This window comes from Columba livia, chromosome 11, assembly GCF_036013475.1.
Source record: "Columba livia isolate bColLiv1 breed racing homer chromosome 11, bColLiv1.pat.W.v2, whole genome shotgun sequence".
NCBI lineage: Eukaryota > Metazoa > Chordata > Aves > Columbiformes > Columbidae > Columba > Columba livia.
This window is the reverse complement of record NC_088612.1, coordinates 4,303,150-4,326,856: the sequence shown is the minus strand read 5'-3', so window position 1 is coordinate 4,326,856 and position 23,707 is coordinate 4,303,150. Positions and strand designations below refer to the sequence as shown.

The following is a 23,707-nucleotide window of genomic DNA, read 5'->3' as shown; positions in this document are numbered from 1 at the left end:
GTTATTTATTGCATAAACCATCAGAAAATCAAACAGTGTTTCAGGACTACTGCATATGTGTTAGAGGCACATTTTCTTGATACCAAAATATTTAGGATCCCAAAGAGTAGTCTTGTGGCCCATTACTAACAGTCTGAGAAACTATATACTACTTACAACAAGAAAATGAGAGGTAAGAGGAGGATTTTTGAAGAGTTGGCATCTATAAATCATGGCATCAGTTCCTTTCACTTCAGTCTTCAATAGAAAATGTTGCTGTAGCCATTGGGAGAAGCATAACAGTGTGAGCACAACCTCTATTAGACTTTGAATTAATTTCATTTCCGTGTTCCAATATTCACTCATATTGACTATTGGTTGTTGTGTCTAGAGCACCCATGATTACCTGGGTGTCATCTGTTCAGCCAGCTTCTGGACCACTTAGCTTCCAAGATGGGGTGGTATGGAAAGAGGTGCAAAGCCATCTTGCCCATCTGTAAACAAGCAGGTGTCCTTTATAGTTCACTTCTCAGAAAATCAGCAGCATTCAGGTGGCCTGAAAGGAAAACACAAAAATTGTAAGTGGTGTCTGATACCTTGTGCAATGACACAGCACGCACTGCTGAAGATGACCCTGTCTGCTCATATCATAACAAAGTCTGAAAGGATGCCAGTAGTAGGAAGAATGGAGAGGACTAGACTATCAATTCCAGTTCTTCAGAGAACAAGAATCTCTGCTGGGTTTGAAAGCTGCTTCAAGAACTTCCCTTTACCTCTTCCCTGCACCACCAACACCCTGGGAAGCACTGAGAGTTACCAGCCAGAGGGGCTGGTTGAAGTAGCATCTAAAACTATAACAGGGAAGGGCTGACTCTATACAAACACTAGATCCAAGCTGATCTGACTGCATGGCTCCACTCAGATCTAGAAACTCCTCTATCCTTCCTTCCTTTGGTCCCTGACCTTCTGCTTGAAGAAGGAAAAAGTAAAAAGGTCATATTTCTCCCTTGGTCATCAGTAGAATATGTTTTTATTAACTCGCTTTTATGCAAGCACTGGTTAGCTGGCCCATAGGTACCAGGACAAATGTTATGGCAACAGACTGTAATGTCTCAAACATGAGCCTATGGGCAGGATAGAAAAACAAAGCCAGGAGAGAAGATTGCATTTATTTAGACATTTGTATGTTCGCCTCCTTTTTCCTACTTTTTCTCTCTTTCTGTCATCCTGGCTTTCTTGCTTTTGTGACTTCAGGGCCATGTTATCCCCAGAGCAAGTTGAGAAAGGGGCTGTTACATTAAGACAGTGTGTACTGCAAAATGCACGCCAGGGCAAAGGCTCCCAGAAAAACAAACCAAAATCCAGATAATGGGTGGAAACATCTGTAACATCTGATGTGCTGAATGGTTGTCTAGGGCAGAACCTTAATCCTATGCCCTGACTCTTGCACCATTCAAAGACTTTCTAGCTTCTACCATTTTATTAATTGCAATGGGAATATGTTGCTGGGAAAATGAATTGCATCTACTATAAATATTTTGAAAAGACCGAGGCATTGGCTGGGGCACATCAGAATTGGTGGAGTCATGTCATTTTGTGCCAGAGAGACTTTGGCCCTTTCTCTATTAGAACTGATGCAGAAGAAAATCCCCAAAGATTATATTCTCTTAATCTTACACTTGGAAATCCCAGCCATTGCACAGACAGGGGGGCAAAAAAAGCTAAATATTTAAATTCATTATTGTGCTGTTACTTTTTTTTTTTTTAAGAGCAGTCAATCAGCTCATTGTCACACGCTTGGTTAACTGAGTCAAAGACCTTACTTGAACTGGCCTTGTATAACACTTCGTTTCAGACAATCTCACTACTGTGTCGTATGTTAAGACTGCACAAAAGTTTTCAGTTTTCCACAGATGCCATGGTTACCCTTATTTCTAAACAACATCTGGAATTAGATGTTTTGACACAGGACTGTGGGCTAGAAATGTCTAATAAGAACCTGAAGGAAAAAGAAATTCTTTAAGTGGCAGAGAGAAAACGTACTCAGAAGTTTTGCATTTTGTATGACAAAAAAAGGGGAGCAAGAAGAGAGAGTTGGCCTGGTCGTGCAAATAACTTTTCCAGAACTAAACACAAAAAATTAATCTAATCTCACCTGTGACAAACATGCATTCCAGGAGGCTCTTGAATTCCACCTCCGACTTTTATCTTTCAGCCAAGTTGATTCAGTTTAAAGATTTTTTTGCTTATAACACACTCCCACAGGCTTTCTTCATTTTGTTTTCACAGCGATGAGTGGAACTTATAACACAGTTTTCTCCAGTCTTGAAGTGCTCGGTGGCAAAGCCCCTTATAAGTAGAGAGATTTTATTCACTGGCAGCAAATATACATTTAAGCATAAGTTCTAACAATAACCAGCCAAAGTTGACCTAGAATCCACCTGCCCACACAACAGCAAATCTGCCCACCTTATATTAGCAAATTTTCAGCACTATAAATCACCTTTCAAAATGGTCAGGACACTTGAAAAAGGAGGAGGATGCAAAATAAATACTGTCTTTACTCTTGGAACTGTCAGCAGTATTTCTATGCATAAAATAATAAGTGAGGTGGGAAATAAAAGATATTAAAGAACAAAACCCAAAGTAAATTGACTACTGGCACATGAATTGGTCAAATGTTTATTTTTCTAAAGAACAGCTTTTATTAATTTTCTGTCATGTTGCAATAACTTGGATGTGGATATAGTGATCTATATCCTGGATCCAAAAAAGTGCAGATGCTGACAACACACAGATATTTGCCTTATGTCCCTTCAGCCCTGTAAAAACCTTTTTTTTCTTAAGTAATACACATAAATGAATTGCAGCACTATCCGACACACGTTGCATATTTGAAATGTAGCCCAGCTTGGTAAGATGACTACAGATTTGAACAAAAATCGTTCCTGAGATTTTTCTGCAGTGTACAATGGATTTAACCTCCATTTCCTTCTAAGTGCATGTAACTTACTGCTCTTGGAAACAATATACACATCAATTTTTATTTGGTGTAATTTCACATGTATGTCCCAAACAATCCAGAATTTCCAGCCTGGCATGTGTCCCATTGTACAAAATACAATGTTTTCCCCAAAGGACTTACATGGTGCTGCAATGAAAAACCTCAGAGCCAAACCCACTGCACTCTGTGATGTCCTGTGAAACTGATGAGAGCCAAATGACTTTTGGACAACTAACTATGAAGAGTTTTACAAACACGATGATCGCAGCAGCTCCACACTGCAAGCAAGTTATAGGAAGGGCATAAGCATGCTCTGCTCTTAACAGAGATGAGTTGGGAGCAGTCCAAAAAGGCCCACCGTTAATTTAAAATCAAGAACAAAATGAAACGAGGACAACAGCTATGCAAAGGTCTGTGTGTGTGCCTGACCAGTGTCTGTGAGAGGATACATAGATTTTTTAAGGGAGCGGTACACAAGAGTAAGGACACCTAAAAAGAAAAGCTGGCAATTCCAAACTTTAATTCTGACTACAGAAAAAATTGGAAACAGCTTTTTTTAAACACTGACTCTGTTATACAATTATTCTTTCACAACAGCCCCAACCCATGATCAGCTGACATCTCAAAATACTTAGCTAACCAGCAGAATAATTTCCTGCCTTTCTTATCTATCTCACATTTCTCATGTAAGAACAAGTACATTACTCTATTGAAAATCCTGTGAATCTAATGGATGCTTCATGTATGCAGAATCTGGCCTCTAGTTTCTTACTGATACCTAAAGGACCAATGCAAACAAACAGAAAAGGCAGCTCATATTTTTTGCTACTCAGGATATGAAATTTTGAGACATCAGAATTCTAATCTTTATTATGTTACCATGCCAAAGACTTCAAAGCACTGACATAAGATAAAAAGGAACATAATGTAGCCCTGGTTTAAATTATATATTTCCCAAGATATTTATCTTGGGTGAAAAGTAAATATGGAAGCTCCAAAACTAATACCAGAGTTCAAAAAACTGGTTTATAATAGAATTCTGTCCATGCCTACGCTCTTACTGGTTACTCTCTTGGAGAACACTTCATGAACAAAACAGGCTTCGTAAAATTCAGACACTCCACACTAATGACAGACGATCTGGAATGAAAGTGAACCACAGAGTTAACCAGTCAGTCAATACAAGTATAGTCCTTACCCACTACCTGCTGAATTCAGCCTGCAGTGAGCCTGGGGCTCCAAGTTAAATACTTCATTCATTCGTTCATTCATTCATTTGTTCATTCACTCACAGCCTTAGATTTACTCTGGTAGGTCTCAGAATGGGAGCCAGGCTTCAACACTCAGCCTGGAAGATAATGACCTTTATTGACATTGCCATAAATGTGAAGTTTGTGTTTGCTGTCAGTCAAGTACGATGTGATTCCTATTGATTTGTGGTGAAAGGGTATAATGGCTCTAACCCTCGGGGCTGGATGAGCTCTGCTTAGGGCAGAAAGGAAACCGTGCTGATGGTGAAGAAAGCTGTTATAAAGTTTTCTTTGTGCTGCCAGACAACCATGGATTACTGGAAATAGTTCATGCCACTCTGAGCAGGGGACCTGGGAGCAATACAGACAGTTGACCACTGCTATATTTTGTGGCCTGTCCTAACATATGAAATTTGCCTCCCCTTCAGAAATCTATACCTCAGTCATACAAATCTCTTGGGAACAAGCCTGGATCCAGGATACACTGAGAATCCCCTTCACTATGTGGAGTATGGAGAGGCTGGCCAGGGCGGAGGAGGTGGGTTCAGCTGGGAGCAGAACAAGGGAATACTTGAATTAGGAGATTTACTAAGCAAATGGAAAACAAACGGTGTGTTAGCTTTCCATATCTTTTTAGAATTCTTAAGTGTTCATGCATTTGTGCTGCAGGAGCATATGTCCTAGACAAACGTGTTGACCTTCATGTGCTTAGTCAATCCATTCTTTGCTTCACTTACTCATATGACTTCAGACACTATTTCTCTTTCTGTATGGCCATATGTTAATGATTCATAACTGTTAAAAATGTGCTTACAATTAGTCCTCCAGATGCAACACACAGACTACAGCAACCTCAACCAGTCTGGAGTGCACAAAGAATCTTCTCTTGTTGCAGTCCTCTCTGCCTCCCTGCCTCCGCCTAACAAGTCTGCATCAGCGGTGGAGCTTCTGGTGTTTTGTATACACTTATTTTCCATTCAGACCTTTTCTGCTTTCCAGAGTACCTCCTTTTCTGGCATACGTTTATTTTCCTCCCTGTCTTTTCTTATAATAGTTGGCATAGGCAAAATTTATCCACTTACTGTGAAAAGTCTATTATCTGCTCTTCCCCTGCATGCAAAGGGCACTCTATTCCAATACTTCCTTGTCATAGCCAGAAGCCACTAATGTTCTAAGGAAAACAACTTCTTTTAAAACACTGACTCTATAAAACAATTATTCTTTCACAAATGCACAGTGTTAAAGGCCTGTTCCTGTTCGACTTGGAGGCAATCTGGTTCTAAGAACAAGAACATTTTCTGCATTTCTTAAAAAGGCTCAGGATAACTGTAAGTAACTTTTAATGTCCTCAGTGCATATTTCTTTCACAAAACCTTTCATCTTCTGCATCAGGACAGCTGCATCTGCAGGCTGTGTACAAGCACAGGGAGCAGCAGCTCAGGAATCAAGCTCTCGAGGAGTCCGAATTGTGCATCTTTCTGGAAAGGGCTCACGGGCAGCCACGCGCCTGCTGCTGGAGGCACAGCGAACAGGTACGGTACACGTGGAATCAGCAGGCTTGTTAGTGAGCCATTGGTTTGCAGGCATCTTGTATGACCATCTTTCTGTGACGAGCTATGCTTTGAGGTTCAGTTTCAGAGAAAGATGGTGATGTTTGGGAGTAATTTCTTACAATGCTTCCAGTCAAAAGGACAGGTCAAAGTTCTGGAAAAATAAAACTGTGACCATTCAGAGATCTGATGCTTCTCAGTTACATTAAAAAATAAAACCTGGAAGAATGGAAGTTTGTACATAACATCAGGTTTCCAAACAGTGTTTTGCTATTCGCCAATGTAGGATGTCACCAGCCTAGCAAGGCCACGGGAAAGCAATGTGAGCCAAAGTTCCGGAAAGGGAGTAGAGCATATGTTCTCTGATCAACTTGCAAACCCAAGATGATGAGAGAGGAGGAATATTTTGCCTGGCTTGGGCTATTCTATTCTATGCTACCTTAGCTTGGATATAAGCTATATATGGAAAGGCAAGAACTGATCACCAAGACTAAGCAGAAGAGACCAGCAACAGGAAAACAATCTAGTAGGGGATGGGGTGCATCACACATCAACATGTCTCATGGCAGGTCTGCTTAAGGCAAAGGAACGATTACAGTCCACTCCTCAATGAGACATGCAGCACAATAGTGCCAAACTGTTCTTTGTAAAACGGCATGCATGTTCCTCTTTAATTTCTTCTTTTTTTTTTAAGGAATGGTCATCTGAGCCCAAGGGATGAACTGTTAACACTAAAAGGACAGTCACTTAAAGATCTTTCCAGCAAGGAGACTGAGTCTCTTATTCACCCAAGAACACAGCTGATGAACTTCATGATGTCTAGCAAAGTAAGCATTAAAGTTGTGGTCCCCTCCCACAACAGTGGGGTGATTTGACAACATTGACTTGAGAGAGATGGGGAATTTGTGCATCAGACATCTGAAGAACATGGTTTTGCTCTTCCTGACAAAACCCCAGACCTCTTGTGGTCAGACGCTGGTGACTTTCAGCATAGTTTTTTTCCCAGATAAACAGAGGCTATGGGGAGGCCAAGGCCCTGGGAAATTCTAGCAAGGGCTGAACAACCCTTCCTTTTAGAAACACACAGCTTGACAATGTTGATTTTCCATTTGGAAGATAAGCAAAAGCAGAAGTGGATTTAAGGGAAGATCCATGAATCCTGAAGCCACAGAGCAGAGTACTGAACAAGTTTTGTGGATCTAGGATCTATAGCTAGGAACTTCCCGTTGTAAATATTGCTGGAATTTGCTACAGAGAGAAAGGAACACGAGAGAGCATTAACAGGTCAGCAATCCTGGATTCTCACCAAATCGTTCAGTGATCTTTTAATCTTTCTTTCACAGAGACTATTTCATTGGATTAGGCATTTCATTTCAGCTTTCTTGTCCTCTCATCCCCACCCAAACTAGATGGCACCAAAGGCTCTTCACTTGCAAATTCTGGAGCAAACCCAAGGATGATGACTGGACAGGGTTAGTTCCCTAACACACATTTACCACTTTGAAGACAACAGAGCTCACCCAGAGATTTGTTGAAGACTTCAGATCATTGTATTCAAGGAAAAAACAAATGCATTTTCTTCCTGTTCTCTGCAGTAGGGTCACACAGAAAACTCTGATATAAACCTAGACTGAGAAAACACCCCCGAATGTAGCTACTATCAGGTCTGAATAGAATGCACCTCTTTCTAGGATGACAGAGAACAACTGTCTTACCCAGATGTCTGCTGGATTCTGCCAAGCTTTTTGTTTATTTTCTCTCCTTTAAATGCCTAAGTGGCCAGAAAGGAACTATATTAAACTCTTGAAGCACAATACCACCCAAGAGGCAGCCAGGTGAACTGTGCATTTAAAGAAAACCTGCACCAAATTAATTAAGGGCTAATAGCAAAGGCTTTTTAAGCTAGCTAGCTTGATAGGAGACACATCGCAAAATCATTTTCAAAATGCCTTTTTAAGGATGTTCTCTGCATTTTTTATTGTGAAGAGCTCCACAGAGGAGTAGGATTTTGCTACTTAGCAATGGCTCCACCTGCTGTCAAAGAGGAAAATGATCATTTATTAGTTGAGGAATCTCCAAACAGCACTGCTAAAATCAGGCTGTGGGAAGAAAGTGCCTTGTTTGGCTCCAGACAGATTAGAACACATAAACCCTGCTCTGATACTGCTCTTGTGGCCTTCTTAGCCCCCGCAGAACAAAACCCTTTCATATTTGGAGTTTAACTATATTTCAATCAGTTTCTGTATGATGCCTGCATTTAGAAATGTTTTTCCTTTAACTGTGATTGCCTCAGGATCAATGGCATTCCCTGTGTCACAACAGAAGCGGGATGTGAGGAACCACTCACATCCAGAAGTTATTCCGAGCATCATTTGTTGCTCAGATACAATCATTTATTTACTTTCAAACCGTTTTAAAAACTTGCATTTAGAAACCAAACATTTTATCTACAAGTTTTGAAATGCTAGGATTAGAGGCCATATTTTCAAAAGCAACTAAAATTTTTCAAGCAGAAGGGGCTGAATTTTTGCAAAAAACTCACGTCTAGTCCTTTAAGGTTTTTAAACACGCAGATTGTATTTTGACTAAAATGCATCCCTCTGAAATCAGTAGAAGTTAGACACCTACCCACCATTGCAAAGCTGGGCCTAAGAATTCTCCTTTTGAAAATAATGCCTGTCTAAGATGATGGAAACTGAATATCTCAAAGTGCCAGTTATCTCCAGAAAATAGACAAGCATGGCTACAGTTTATTGTACATCAAAATATTAGTTTGTCTGAACCACCTAGGGGTACCCAATTAATTTTCTATCAATTTTGACTAAAGAATCTATGCATCTCTTTTTACTTTGGCAAGTTATAATCAAGTTTATAACAAAATTTTGAGCTGGATTAATCTTTATAAATGCATTTATTTAAAATAATTAATTTTGCTCTTTTTTTTTTAAATTCAGGTTGAAATTTGCGCAAGTCAGATTAGGAGAAGTTTTGTTTTCAAGTTCAAATCACTTTTGAGAATTTCTTGCATAGCAATAGCCTTATTCCTCTTCATTTATTTATTTTAGGAAACACCAACGTGTAAGGAAAGGCCTTTGGAAGCACTAAATGGCTTTCTGCACAGTAAAGCTGCCTGTCAACGGACTCGCAGTAACTCAACCAGTAAGTTGCAAAGAAGTAATCTTTTCTCTCATAATATTCAGGGAGTGCACAGCACTTTATCCTGTGATGTTACGGCAACGTTGAAAGAAATTGCAGCTATTCTCCACATGTACTCTGGGGTCCTCAGCTAAGATTGCTGATACCTAACAGCATCAGCCTTTATATTCACAATATTCTACAATCAGGGTTTAGTGCATAAGCATTCCATTTTATGTGTATTTGTTTGTTTGGTTTTGATTTCTGTTTGTTTTTGTTTGTTTGTTTCTTTGGTTGTTTTTTTTTTGTGACTTTGTTTTTTGTTTGGGGTTTTTTGTTGTTGTTTTTTCTTTGGTTGGTTTTTGTGTGTTATTTTTTTAAGTTATATTCTCAAAGACCAATGCTTTTTCAGTAGGGAACGTTTACTTTTTACTATATTTAACGTTAATGGCTATCTGCCCAGTATGGATTGAGAAGTTCACTCCCTTCACCAGATTTGCAGGACGAAAAGCATTTCTAAGTAGCATTTACCTGACAAAATGAACATGCAGAAATGTCCAACGCTTGCGAAATAACGCAGCCTCTCTCTCCACAACAAGCAGGTGTAAACCCGTACTGGATGGGGGAGATGGACTGCATGGCACCCCGGCCAGCTGTGCCCTTCAGGGACAGGCAGCCCCACGCCCTCCACACCAGCCGCAAATCTCTTTCCCAACAGCTGGAGTGCTCTGGAGGGAGAGTCCCCGTAAGTGTTGCAGGAAATCGCCTGAAAACCAGACAAAACTCCCTCAAAACTCTGAAATTCTGGCTGCTGTTACACACACTTCAACATCTGTTAGTTTCACTTTGCTCCATTTAAAAAAGAAAGTGTTGAGCTCTCTTAGGTTTGTAATGAGTACAATTAAGTCTGGCCCCAATGAACTTCATGCACAGCTTTCGGTAACGACTTTTGTTAGTGCTTAAATTAGTTTGTAATACCCAATTCCATGTTGAAATAGGAGATTTTCATTAAATATTTCATTAAATGTCCATTAAAATAGGTCAAATCTCAGAGGCTGGAGTTAAGAAATCCACTATCTGTGGAATGGAGGTAAGAATAGCGCTGAGAAATTGCTTACCTAGGATATCAAGCAAAGAGGATGTGCTTCACTTCTTCCAGATGTAGAAAGAAGCCTACGTCACAGCTTAATGGAGGCAGCAGAGGGTATTTCACAGTCTGAAGAACTTTTGTGGGTGCTAATTCCCATTTTTGGGGAAATGCTGAAATCAGGTTCTGTTTGTCTCAATATAAAGTTATGTAGTGGCAAGATGAGGGAAGGGGTTGGAATTTCTTGTTTCTGAATTCAGTTCTTAGGGGCAAATACGACAATACTTGTTTAGGATGCCTAAAGGCCACAAATGGGATTTTGACATGGAGAAGCAAGTGAAAGCACCAATACATCTTTCTACACCATCACACCACTTCAGTGGCCAACATTCTAGTTTTGCTTTAGTTTAGTCACTACAGGACACTTTCAGTGAGAAGTAAGTTATTGCCTGGCTTCTGAAAATTAGAGAGAATTGATTTTTTTTAAAAAAGAAATATTTAGTACCATTAGTTATAAAGATGAAAATTTGACGTAAACAAGTTGTCCTAATGCATGTCTATGAATTTCTGATGCTGTTTTAAAATAATAATAATAATAATAATAATAATAATAATACAACAATAATTATTATTATTATCATTTTAATGTTTACAGGCAATTTCAAGGCCATCTAGATCACTAAGCACTGCACAACTGGTACACACGTCCTGCGGCTCACAGGCATCAGTAATCTCAAACATTGTATTGATGAAAGGACAAGGGAAGGTAAGACTGGTTCTGTTGATTTACCATAGAGTTTTACTCCATTTCACAAATGTAAACTGCAAAGTGCAGGGAAGCGACTTCAAGTATCCAGGTTACTACTTCTGGGTTGCAAATTTGTGATTAGTTATCATTCACTTGCTTTTGTTCATGTTCTGAAGTATCTCTTTGCTGAAGCACAGTTTTTGGGTTCTAACAACAGCTCCACATCAAGCTACCAACACCACCACTGAGGTTCACTGCTACCCAGTTTTGGCAACTGGAGGTGGGCTTGGAGTCATAAACTCTGTGTCATCTGCAAGTTGCACTCACACAGCAACCCTAAAGCTTTCTTCAAGTCAGAGTTGAGCCATAAGGACAGTCCTGTTGAGAAGGAAAACAACAGCTACCAGGAATGCACATGATCTCAATAAAAAACAATAAACATTTGAAAAAAGAAAACAAAACAAGAACAACCAACCAACCAAATGACCACAAAGCCTGGAGAAAGACAGAAGAATATGCTTAAAATAAGAATACAGAAGCTATGAACATAAACACATAGCTTTTGAACTTGTTGGATAGGGTTCTGAATTTGTTAATGAATAATCTTTCCAGTAAGAATATTTACTATTTTACTTATAACTATTTAAGCTGTGAGATGAACCTCAGGAATCATTCCATGAACTAGGATCATCATCATAATTTACAAAATAATTATTTGTTTTCTGTATTTTGCAAGTTTATTAGGATGTTATCAGCATAGTACTTTTACGTTACATTTGAGGGACATTAAATGGCTCCAGAGGTGTGAATTAGTCTTGTAACATCCTTCTAAGGATAGCAGGTAGTGTTTTACTTTTATATAAGGGAAAAAAGGTCAAAAAAGTAGACGAGTATCTACCTACGAAGGTCTGTTGGTGCTGCTTAAATTTACAACATGCATTAACTCTGTTTGGTAGAGGGTAAGAGAGAGAGATCTCCATGACACTAATGTGTCTGAAATTAGTAGAAATATCAAAACCTTATGTGGTGTTTTTTACAATCTCATTTATGGGAGAGAAAATTAAGGAGAAGAACAGATAAATTAATCTCTCAAGGCTGCTCTTGAATCAAGGGGGGAAAGAAAAATTAGACACCTTCCTGTGTGTTTCTAATAATGAATCGATTGCAGCAAACAAAAAGCAAATCATGAGGGTATTCTGCTGAAATTCTAGATTTATTATACTACTGGCATGTAGTTAACTCTTTTTTAATGGATTATGCTATTCCATTTGTTAATGCTGCCCACGTAGGTAACGCAGAAGAAACTGCAAATGAACCATTATGAGAACTGAACATGGACTCTCACATGCTGTTTTTCTTCATAAATTAGGGTTTGGGCTTCAGTATTGTTGGAGGGAAAGACAGCATTTATGGACCAATAGGCATCTATGTCAAGACCATCTTTCCTGGTGGAGCTGCTGCTGCTGATGGAAGGCTACAAGAAGGTGGGAAATCCTTCTTTCCTCCCTTTTCTCACTCCAGATTCCCAAAGAATGATACCTAAAGGCAGATTAAAGTGAAGCTGAAATGAGCCATAAGTGACTTCTACACCTGCATCCATTATTGCATTTGTAAGACTCTTTTTGTGTACATGTATGTATCATGTATCTCACTGCACAATACAGTAACAGTAACACAGTACATTTTTTTCTCTTTAAAAACAGGTGATGAAATCCTGGAACTGAATGGAGAATCCATGCATGGATTAACACATTATGATGCTTTACAAAAATTCAAGGTTATGTATTGTTCTTCCAGAACAATTTCTGTCTACACACAATGTGCACGTGAACTCAACCGATTCATTCATTCCCTTTTCTTTCTAGCAGGCCAAAAAGGGTCTTCTGACACTTACAGTCAGGACAAGCTTCAGCCCACCTCATTCTGCTTCCAGTTGTCTGTCACCCCACTTGTGTCACTCACTGAACTCTAGTACATGCATAACCAAAGAAAACAGCTCTTTCAGTTCAGAAAGGGCAGCGTTCTCATTAAGTGCCACAAAGCCCAATGACAGGGTCATAATGGAAGTTACCCTAAACAAAGGTAAGTGGTAAAATTAACTGAGCACTGGCAAACAAGGCACTGATTGTTTGGTTGCGCTCTGAACGTCTTTCCTCACTAACCTGATTCCTTTCCTGAACTAACTTTATATAATACCCTAAATAAGATCTTGGTGCCCGTCAGCGCACCAAGTGTGAGCAAGTATATTTCTCGGCAACAAGTACCAGTTATTAAGCAGATTATGCAGCTCACCAATAATTATGCAAGCAGTCCATTTCATTATTGAAAAGGCTTGAAAGCAAATAAAATACATATCTATATCTTCTAGTAGTTCTTTTACCTTCTCTCCAATTGTCACCATCTTCCATTTATAACCAACCACTGGCAGAATGAAAGAAACTTTTAAATGTGGGAACATCAAAGCAATGAACAAAGCAAAGTCTCTCGGAGGTAACAGTGTGACTTACCAAACACAATGTGGGATCCAACAGAGTGATTGTCCAGAGCAAAAAGGGTAAATTCACAAAAAACTTAAACTGCATTATACAAAACAGAAGGAAGCTTGAGATGATACAGCAAACAATAGACACACATGCCTAGCTTTTTTCTTTCCTTAATTTTTGTTCCTCCTTAATTTTTTTTTCTCCTTTATTCTGTGTCCTTGTAAAGTCATTTGAATTCTTTGGTAATGACAGATATTTTGCAAAATAAACCTGCTTTGCATTATGTCTGTGATACACCACTAATGAATTGCAAACCAGATTTTGATTGGTGTGCACTCAATTTAATCATAGGGGAACAAAAAAAAATAGAAAAAAAAACACAAAAAAAGAGATAAAAGCAGTAGGAGTAGCAGCTAATATTGAACAATCTCACACTGAATATCTAGTTTGCATAGAGAAAATTAATTAAATTGAGGACAGCTTTTAAAAAGTTCTCTCCAATGTTCCAATGGTTTTTTTTGATTGCTTTTTTAAATTTTTAATTATTCTTTCAGAGCCAGGTGTTGGCCTTGGAATCGGGTTATGTAGCATTCCCTACTTCCAGTGTATTTCGGGGATTTTTATTCACACCCTCTCCCCAGGCTCAGTGGCACATATGGATGGGAGACTCAGGTAGGATGAGAAAGAGTGTCTGTCTTACACCACAAGGTTTTCATTGCTCTCTTTTACGGGCTTATTTTTGACCTGTTTGTGCTTTCTGAGGATTTGGGGTTTAAAGCATATGTGCTATTCGGAGAGTTTGAGCATGAGTATTTAAGACACATCAGGTTTCCAAATATATCACAACCCAGTGAAATTATTGTCTCTTGTTTAGGCTGGGCAAGATTTGGGGGTCTTAGACAAGCTCCCTGGAGGAGATTTTCCAAATGAGAAAGTATCTGGAAAAACCCAAACATATGGCATATTCTGGCTTGTTTGAGTGCCAGTTTTTCCTGACACAAGCAGCTCAAATTCTATCACTACTTGCCCAATAGAAATACAGATTTACTGAAGTTACTTTTACTGGAAATGTAGAAATTAACTTCATAAGATTTATGACCCATGAGTAGTGAACATATTTAGAATTGAACAGAACACAGCATTTTCAGTCAAGGCCTTTTGATTAATATTAGGTGCTCTGTAACACCCCTTTCTACACGACTAAGACCTTAGCTGAAAGAACTGCGGTCTTAGGTATGCGAAAATTAGTATGATACGAATCACATGAATCTTAATGCACGTGGGTATTTGCAGTAGAGAAGAGAAGGGCAGCCTCAGTTTCCATGTGGGCCCAATTTGGATTTCACGTAGAAAGATTCAGTCTAGCAGTCAGCAGGATTACTATGGCATCTCGGTAGAATTTTTCTATTAACAAGCTATTCATATGTAGCAGAAACATATCTTTTCTGACCTTAAATAAATCTAGCAGACCATAAAGACAGAAAAAGTGAAGCGTTGACTTGAAAGGAAGGAAGGAAGATGTAGGTGGAAGCAGCAGCTGAGCTGCAAGCAGCAGAAAGATCAGACACAAAGTGAGAATAGCTGAAGATGAAGAAAGCTCAAAAGTTGCATGCAACTAGGCAGTTGTATGAAAAAGCCTTGACATCCAGCTCATTCTCATTTCATTTTCTCTAACAGGAACAGAGATGTACTGTGATTGAATTAAAGGTCAACCACATGAATTTGCTTGTGTATATGCACATGGGTGAGGCAAGATTGAGAGGAAAAGAAAATCTGTTTTGTTTACATCCTGTCTCTCTTTTTAAACATCTCTGTAGGTGTGGAGATGAAATTATTGAAATTAATGAAACTTCAGTACAAAATACAACTCTCAATGAAGTTTATGCTGTACTAAGCCATTGCGATCCTGGTGCGGTGCAGATTATTATCAGCAGACACCCTGAACCGCAGGTAGCAGACTCTTCTTTCTGATTTCTGATAAAGCATATGTTGAGAACTAAGACTCAGTGACGGAGCAGGAACTAATCTAAAGGAGGTGGAAAAATGTTGATAACAAAAGATGCTGCTCACAAACAAACCTGAGATATAACCTTGAAAACAATCTTAAATATGATTGTTTAAAATGTAAAGATCACTGCAGACAGTCTTGCATGGGTTTCATATGCTGTGAATAAGGAAGCTACAGAAATACCATATAAGGAATAAATGAAAATATATATCTTATTCAAGAAAGAATTCCCAATAATAAGAAAATAATTTGAAAGGGGGAATATACTACCCTCAAAAAACCCAAACAAACAAACAACAAACAAACAAACAAACACCCCACCCGAACAAATAAATGTTTCTATACCCATCTTTTGGTAATTAAAATTTAGGTCTTGCTCAGCCAATATTTGTAGTTAAATTAATATTAAAGTATTTAATTCTTGCAAGATTTTTCTACAAAATGCTTCCCAATACCAAATACTGTATAAATGATTATCAGGTTTAAATTGTTGCATAAATGATAATAGAAACATAGTATTAAATGATATTATACTGATAAATCCAGAACTCCATTCACAGGGAAATATGCAAAAAGAATATTTATCTTCGAGAGATCCCATTTTATCTAAAAAACAATATAAACAGTAATCCATAGATATACTTTAGCTATACTGGAATATATATAAATCTAATGGTGTGCACTTAGCTTTAAAATTAGCTGATGTGTGGTATATCTATGTCCACTCATTTCCATTAGAGAACTTGCAGGACTTGGAAATCTTTGTGAAAGGAATAAATGTTTAAATGTTACTCACCCCACAGCAATCTCTTAAGAGTATAATGGCATGATATTTTCTAGGTGTCTGAGCAACAGCTAAAAGAAGCTGTTGCACAAGCTGTAGAAAACAACAGATTTGGAAAGGAGAGACATCAATGGAGTACTGAAGGTAAGGGAAGAAATGCATTCATTGAGACATGGTAATTTTGACTTAAAAGACAGACAGGGTGAGCACACGCTGTGTTAGAACCCTTGGTAAGAGTCAAGTAACCCAGAGCAGAAAGGAAGAGGAGGAAACCTCACAGGACAGTGCTCCTAAAGTGCCTCCTAAGATAAATTACCACAGTGATGAGAAAAGACCACACCTGTCTGATCGTCAGCAAAAACTTCTGTGCAAACTGCCTCTTGCTCTTTCTCATCCTTTCCAGTTCATAACTTCTGCTTAAAGCTTTTCAAACAATAGTCAGCAGATGACCAGGACCATGATAGCAAGGAACTGCACAGTGCAGGTGATGTCCTGGGAACAGCTTGTTAATCCCCTCATGAGTAAAGGCATATGCAGTCACGTTTGCAGCTATTTGCCCAGTTCACCTGTGACATCCTCTCACAGTAACATATTGCAATGATATTCCTTTTAGCGTCCTTGTTTCTTCTAAAGAACCAAAGGTAATGGAATAATCATCAGCAAAACTATACTGCTGATATATATATCCATGGGGAAAATGTAACATTATTTTGCTGTCCAAGAATGTAACTGTTGACTCTTCAATCTACAAGCCTTTAGTGCATAAATCATACCTTATCATCAACTGGTGACGGTATTAGCTGCAAATTTAATCAGCTGAATCTTAGCAGTGAGCACTTTGCATGTATCTGAACAGATGCTTTGAACATATTCCCAATACAGGTGTTAAAAAACTAGAAATGAGCTGGCATGGAAGACATCCATGTGAAAAACATATTGAAAGGAATGCTGCTTATTGCAACCGCAGGACGCAGAAGCTAATGACCCGCTCCAGCAGTGACAGCAGCTACAACCCCAGGTCCTCATGTAGTAACAACGCTGGGTACCAACTGACCGATTTGAAAGGAAGAGTACATAGCCTTGATGTACCGATCACCAGACAGCCTGGCCTGCTGTACTCATTGTCTGGTAACAACTCAGAGAGAAATTCCCCTCCTACTTGTAGTGAGAGAGGTCAGCCCTTGCAAAATGCTAAGAAATCATCAGAGATCCTCGTTAGAAAACCTAAATCATCAAAGCCCAAACCTCCACCAAGGAAATATTTTAAGCAGGACTGTACATGTAATGACCAGTGTAACGCAGACAGAAAAGAAAAGCTTGTATCCGAAGTGGCTGTATCACCTTCTGCAAGTGTTCAGGTAAAGCAACATTTCTCGTGTTTGCGTGAGAGAGGGACTGGGGAAGGCAAAGTGATTTTGTACGATGGCACAAAGAAAAGCAGAGAAGAAAGAGAAAGTATGCATACTTATATGAGAACTGGGTGAAGGGAATGAGGCTCAAGTATGTGCCTTAGTGAAGCCAGTTCAGGTCAAAATATGATGTTCAAAATAAGGTCAGAATGCAGAAAAGTGCCTGAAGGAAATTGTCTTCCATATCAAGGAATCTGAGTTAAAATCCCAGTGAGAGCAGCAGCAAGAATGAACTTGAGTCCCTCCCTGTCATTCCTAATGAACAAGTGCCACTGGTGGTATTGGACCCTTTCTGGTTCCAGTTCGACTCTGGGCTGGGACTGGAGGGGGTTGCACGGCCTCTGATGTCAGCTCGGTATGGTTGGTCACAACCTCAGCACTTAGAGAGGCAAATCATTTATGAAGCTAAGAAGTCACAAAACTGTTTGTTACAGTGGTGGATTTCTGTTGGAAGAAAGCACTAACATTATGTGCAGCAGGCAGTATTGGGTTCACGTACATTTCTGGAGACGAGGAGGTAGTAAATAAACTTATTTAAATTGTGAGGCATATACATATTTGTTGATAAGCTACAGTATTTCAAAACTAAGTATGTATTTGTGCGTTACTAAATTTCAGTTCCCTCTCACCCAAGATAGAACAGAAAGGGTGTTTCACATTTGCATGAGTGTGAGGGATTGTGAGATCTGCACGCTGAAATGAAGTTGTGGTTTGTTTAAAAAAGAAACCTCTTTCCCCTGGGTTTAGTAATACAGCAGCAGAGACGAGCAGATCTCAATGCAATGCAACCAAAACCCCCACAGTTCCCAAACTGCAGAGATCAAAATAAAAAGATACAGCTCAGACTGAAGTCCAAGTATAATGTTAATATCCAAGAAAGTTTTGATTCAGCACCTCGGGTAAGGTCGCACTTTTACCATCCCCTAAAAAGAGAGCAATACAAACATATTCATCAACAGCTACCAGAAAATGAACTTTCTAAAGTAAAATTCTGGCAAATAAGTACTTGTTCAACTTATCACTGCATGCAACTTATTATTCTTCGGTACTCACTTATTCTAAATGATAAGGAGAAAAAATAAATCAAGTTCAACGAAGTCTATGAAAAGTCAAGATCTGTTAATGCAGATAACTTCTTCTAGTAAGTCTGTATATCCCAGGCCAACAGCTCCTTTAAGTCCCCAGGAGAGAGGGTTTCTTGTCAGAATGTATTTCGGGTCATTAAGAGAAGATTTTATTACTGCTTGTCTTTTTGGTTTTTTTCACCTTTATTCCAGAAACATTTTGTATTAGTCAGTCTAATGCCTGCATGACACAGTATGTGGGGGTTCTGCAGAATGTAAGGTTGTTTTTACATAATCAAGAAAACTTAATTGACATTTTCAACTATGCTTTAAACTGCATCAATAAAAAGGTAGGTATAACTGCCATCAGTGAAGAGCAAAGACCAAACTGTCTGTTACTAGTGCTTCCAAATTAGCTACTTTACTTACTGACCATCTGATGTCCATATCCAACAGCAACAGAACACAAGTGCAGCTTTATTGAAAGACCCCAGTAAGCGGGGGATGGAGAAAGCTTGTCCTAGAATATGAAAACTGCATAACAAACACCAACACATTACAAAAACAAACAAACCCCCAAACCAAACAAACACATCTCCAAAGCAAAAAAACCCCCCAAATGCCAAACAAATAACCAAAGCAAAACCAACCAACCAAGAATCTAAGAACTTGTTCAATCACTGATTTTTTCAGGACAATCTTGTTTGTTTCTAGACCTTCACTCTCTATCCTGTTTGGTTTTGGTTCCTGTTAGTAATTGTGGAGCTTAACTACATAGCAGAGAGTACATCTAGTGTCAGAGCAGAGCAGATGGGAACTCGGTATCATTGGTTACAAAGGCAAATTCCAGATTACATTTTAATGATGTTGAGAGTGGCATTTACTGCAACCTCAAACTAATCCTCTCACCCTGTTTCCAGCCAAAAACAAGAAAGGGAGAGCTCTGAAACTGCAGCAACAATTTAGCTGGTGCTTAAGGGCAAAAAGCTTCAACAGAAAAGATAGTTTAACATGAAGTTAGAGGAAATTTGCATGACTGCTTTGCAAAAGTCTACTGAACAGCTGATTTTTCTTAAAAAAAAGATAATTATAATAGGCAGTCTTTTAGCTTATTATAAAGTTTAGTGCTAATTTTTGGGGATTGTAATTGCATTTTTTCCACAATCTGTTTACAAGTGGAACCATAAAGTATCACTCCAGCACTCTTCAAACACAGAATAAATTAAGTCCTATGAGGATTACTTCCCAAGCAGAAGTGAAAGCTTGACTTCTATTCAATATTTCTTTTCAGATTGGAAACAAATGATCTTCTTTTTTCAGATTCATACATGGTTTGGTTTGCATGATTACATTCTGTCACATTTCTATTTCCTGTTTGTTCAGCAGGAAGCTGGAGAACCAGCGCTAGAGAGACATCAAACTGATGTAACTCAGAGTGTCTTCACCACTTCTCCCACAGCATGTGATACCGGCCACATCGCCGCTGTTCCAGCAGGCAGAGATCAAGAAAGAAAAGCAAATTCAGGTACGTTTAATTCCATGGAATTTTTTTTGCAGGTGAACCTAGCATTTAGTTTGGATTCCAAACTGGGTATCAAGCTGACTTCACGTTCCTCTTTAATTGTAGACTTCAACCCCTATCTGTAAATTCTATGGTGAGCAGATGAGATTTCAAACTACTGATTAATCTTTGAGAATTTATGTTAATGGATAGGCATATTATTGCTGTACTTCTCCAGGTGGAATTCCTTATTTATATTGAAAATTTTATATTACAGGTTAGTTTTAGCATTTCTGAAGTACGTTTTTATGCATAGTTTCAAGGCTTAAATTTTGCAATGGTATAAACCGCTGATAATAAGTTAGTATCTTGTTTTGCTAGTTAGAATTATGGAAACTTAGTGTTAAGGGAACTAGACAACTCTTACAACCTAAACTGTAAGTACTTCTATAACTTCTGGCTCAGATAATTTGAAAAAATGTTGCCTTAAAAATATTTTTATTCATACTGAAACAGATAAGCTGTGTAACTGCACAAACAACAGTTTGCTGCCCTTCAGCTCTATCATGGCTGACATTAAAATGCTTAATCAGTCAGTGATGTAAAAAATATTCCTGCTTGACAATTAGGTTTTTGCTTGCTAGAAAATGCAACATGAAATGCCTGCACAAATGTAAGGAAGAACAAATACTGATCAAAGGTCCTCAGGGGAGAGTCTTCTTAGAGTGGCGTGTGCTCATAGAGGTATGAAAGAAAAAAAATGCTTTCAAAAAGAATTTACTGTAACACCAACTTTTTCACTAGGCTGTGAACAACATTGCAATTTTAGCCTTCTGTTTTAAGTGTTATATCCTATATTGCGACTTCAACATTCCAGAACTTCAGGTTACCTTTAGAAGTTGCAGGCCCTTTAGAAAAGGGATTTTTGCGTATAAGCACAGAAGAGCCTTGTTTTTCCATTAATTTCAGTGTTGAGAATTGGAACTTGTGGATCAAGAGATGTGAATTTTGGAAAAGTTTAAACTTTTCAGAAGCTTTAAAAAAAATACCTTTTGGGGATTGAACGAAATTCAAATTTAATGAATTAATAACAATGTATAGATAAGGGACAGAGAAGGAGGCTTTTTTATAATCAATGTTTTTCTAATACAGGGTGTCCACTTTCATCAGTACAAAGGCCTATACTTAAAAGACAAGCACGGGTAGATTATAGTCTTGATACGACAGCAGAAGACCCTTGGGTTAAAATTTCTGACTGCATAAAAAGCTTATTTAACCCTACCATGAGTGAAGACAACGTCCACTTAGATTTGCAACCTGGCATCAACACAAATAAAGAGAATCAAAATCAAAGCAGCTCGGAGACAGTTTTGAAGAAATCAGAATCAGAAACAGTCAGTTCAAAAGTGCTAAAATCCGATGAAAATGACAGCATGAAAAAGGGTCCTCCTGTTGCACCTAAGCCAGCCTGGTTTCGCCAAAGTCTGAAGGGACTGAGAAAAGCAAATTCGGACCTGAAAACACAGTCAGATCAAAGTCCTCCTGACCTTGAGGGTATTTCCAGCAAAGAACGGCAATCCAGCTTATCCCGTGTCTCTCCTAGGGGATCATCAATAAAACAAAGAATAAGCTCATTTGAATCCTTGAGTGCTCCGCAGTCACCTGAGAAAATACACCGAAGGTTTAGCCTAAAACCATCGGCCCAGAAAGAACCTTGTCCCACTGCAACAGGGCCAGAAGTGGCTCCAGCCTGTTTGAGCCAAGTCTTTCTCCAGCATTGTGAAACAAGCCCACAGTCTAAGTCATTTGTGGTCACAGGTACCAAGAGCCTGGACAGATCTTCCTCCCCCAGGGAGGTTCCTGCAGCTGGCTCAGAGAAAAGCAACGATGCCAACACTGAAAATTCCTTGGGTCTCTTAACTACAGAAGCTGTTGCAACTCCTCATCTTGTGTCAGTAGCAAAAGCACACAGCCTAAGATCACGAAGCTTCCCACTTACTGCGTCCCAGTCTTGTGAGATGATGAAGCCATATGATGAAAAGTGTAGCAAAATCTATTCCATCAGTAGCCAGGTCTCATCTGCTTTAATGAAATCTTTGCTTTGCCTTCCTCAGTCTCCAGCCTCTTCTGGAAACAGCGCATGGGAGACTCTGGACACATTGTCTCAGTCCTCCGTGGAGGAGGATGGGACTTCTCTCTCACCCGCAAGTGAGAATCACCACCAGGACACTGGATTTTCACTGAAGTAAGACACCATATTTAAAAATCAGATTTGCAGATCAGCATTGTTGAGAATCTGTGCTGATCCACAGACAGATTATCATTCTAAGGCAGTAGCAGATAGTAGTAAAGCACAGACTAAGTTAAGAACTTTTTAAAGCAGGAAGGCTGGATGACTTGCATGTCTGTTATGCTGATTTTTCATTTGTATTGTACAAGAGCATGTGTATTTCAAGCTTCCTCCTACCTGAGGAATATTTCTAGCATCTCCATGATAAAGGAGATTGCCTGCGGCCTGATTATTCCTTTTCTTTTATGTGATAGATCCTTCTTCTGTTAGGCTAACATGATTAATTCATATTTGTATCTGTCACAATATTTATTATAGGAGCTACTACCCCAATTAAATGCTGATAAGACCAAAAGAGGACTGCTCCAAAATTTTGCTGTGCTTTTGTGGGTATATTCTTTCATGACTAACATGTCTTTTTTATTCTTGTCACCATGGGACAGCCTCTCTGAGTTGAGAGAATATACCGCGAGCCTAGCAGACAGCGAGAGAGAGGAACAGGAACGTGGCTCACCTCAAGCATCCGGCACGTCAGGGCAGTCCGTCATCTCTCTGCTGTCCCCCGAAGAGTTAGCAAAGCTTATAGAGGAAGTCAAATCACTAGATGAAGCAACCTTAAAGGTAAATCTGCTTTTTCTCTTTGTGCAAGTGTTTCAGAAAGCTGTGGAGTGGATGCGTTTGGTTAATCTTTGCAACTTGATATTATAAGAAATAAAAGTCATCTCAATATGTACCAGTAGTAATGGTTAGCTCAAAAATCTCAAAGAAGTCTTTGAAAGATAACTAAGCAAGAGTAACATCCATCTATCTAATGGGATAACAGTTATTCAGCAGGTGAGGTCAGCGCATGCAGAAGTAGGTATTGATATTTCGGAGGCCTTTCTTTTCATATAAGTTGCCAGTCTGAGATACCCAATGCCTCATTTTTGGGACACTGAGCAATCTTTAGTCTTTGGATTCATCTAAAATTGTGATAAAGCTCAGAATAAGTCAAAATCAAGGTTAAATATGCGCATTCCAGAACCGTAAAGACTTTAAGACTGCACACACTAAAAGAAACAGCAGATAACATCCAGAACTCTGCATTGACAACAGTTCAGCTTCTGCTGGCAGTTGCATGCTTGTGGTGTTAAGACACTCCAAGCTGTGAAATAGCAGCATAACTGCATTAATGCACCAACAAACCAGAGTTAATATAGTTTTTGCCCCTTAGTTGACTGCAGTGGCATGTGTCCCCAGTTAGTCCTGGTTTGTGTCTGCACCACACAGAGCGTGAGCAGAGTGCTGGCTACACATATCCTCATGTCAGACAGATTCTTACAGACTACATCAAACTTGGCCAGTATGTTGCAAACAAAAACAGTTTGACAAGCAGGATTTAAGAAAGTTGAGTTTTGTGTCAATTTGTGTTTCTT

The 23,707-nt window shown here is 39.0% G+C and overlaps 1 protein-coding gene and 1 long non-coding RNA gene across 11 annotated transcripts in view; one reads left to right on the top strand and one right to left on the bottom strand.

Annotated features, from left to right (window-relative positions):
* Positions 1-23,707, top strand: part of IL16 (interleukin 16) — a 44,245-nt gene that overhangs the window by 16,931 nt on the left and 3,607 nt on the right. For 4 of the 10 annotated variants that reach the window (XM_065076496.1, XM_065076497.1, XM_065076495.1 and 1 more), the window contains 15 exons: positions 5,626-5,765; positions 6,478-6,610; positions 8,849-8,942; positions 9,518-9,663; positions 10,661-10,771; positions 12,123-12,237; positions 12,457-12,530; positions 12,622-12,835; positions 13,791-13,908; positions 15,054-15,186; positions 16,085-16,172; positions 16,911-17,386; positions 19,885-20,026; positions 21,155-22,247; positions 22,736-22,913. In XM_065076496.1, the coding sequence (XP_064932568.1) occupies positions 5,626-5,765; positions 6,478-6,610; positions 8,849-8,942; positions 9,518-9,663; positions 10,661-10,771; positions 12,123-12,237; positions 12,457-12,530; positions 12,622-12,835; positions 13,791-13,908; positions 15,054-15,186; positions 16,085-16,172; positions 16,911-17,386; positions 19,885-20,026; positions 21,155-22,247; positions 22,736-22,913 (3,255 nt within the window). Of the gene's footprint in view, positions 1-5,625; positions 5,766-6,477; positions 6,611-8,848; positions 8,943-9,517; positions 9,664-10,660; positions 10,772-12,122; positions 12,238-12,456; positions 12,531-12,618; positions 12,836-13,790; positions 13,909-15,053; positions 15,187-16,084; positions 16,173-16,910; positions 17,387-19,884; positions 20,027-21,154; positions 22,248-22,735; positions 22,914-23,707 lie in introns of all 10 variants that reach the window. The other 6 variants (XM_065076500.1, XM_065076501.1, XM_065076499.1 and 3 more) reach the window with 6 other exon arrangements.
* On the bottom strand, positions 401-4,250 carry LOC110355558 (uncharacterized). Its single transcript, XR_002408310.2, has 3 exons — positions 4,045-4,250; positions 2,135-2,328; positions 401-535 (listed from the first exon to the last, which is right to left on the bottom strand). It is a non-coding gene; the product is annotated as an uncharacterized LOC110355558 (long non-coding RNA).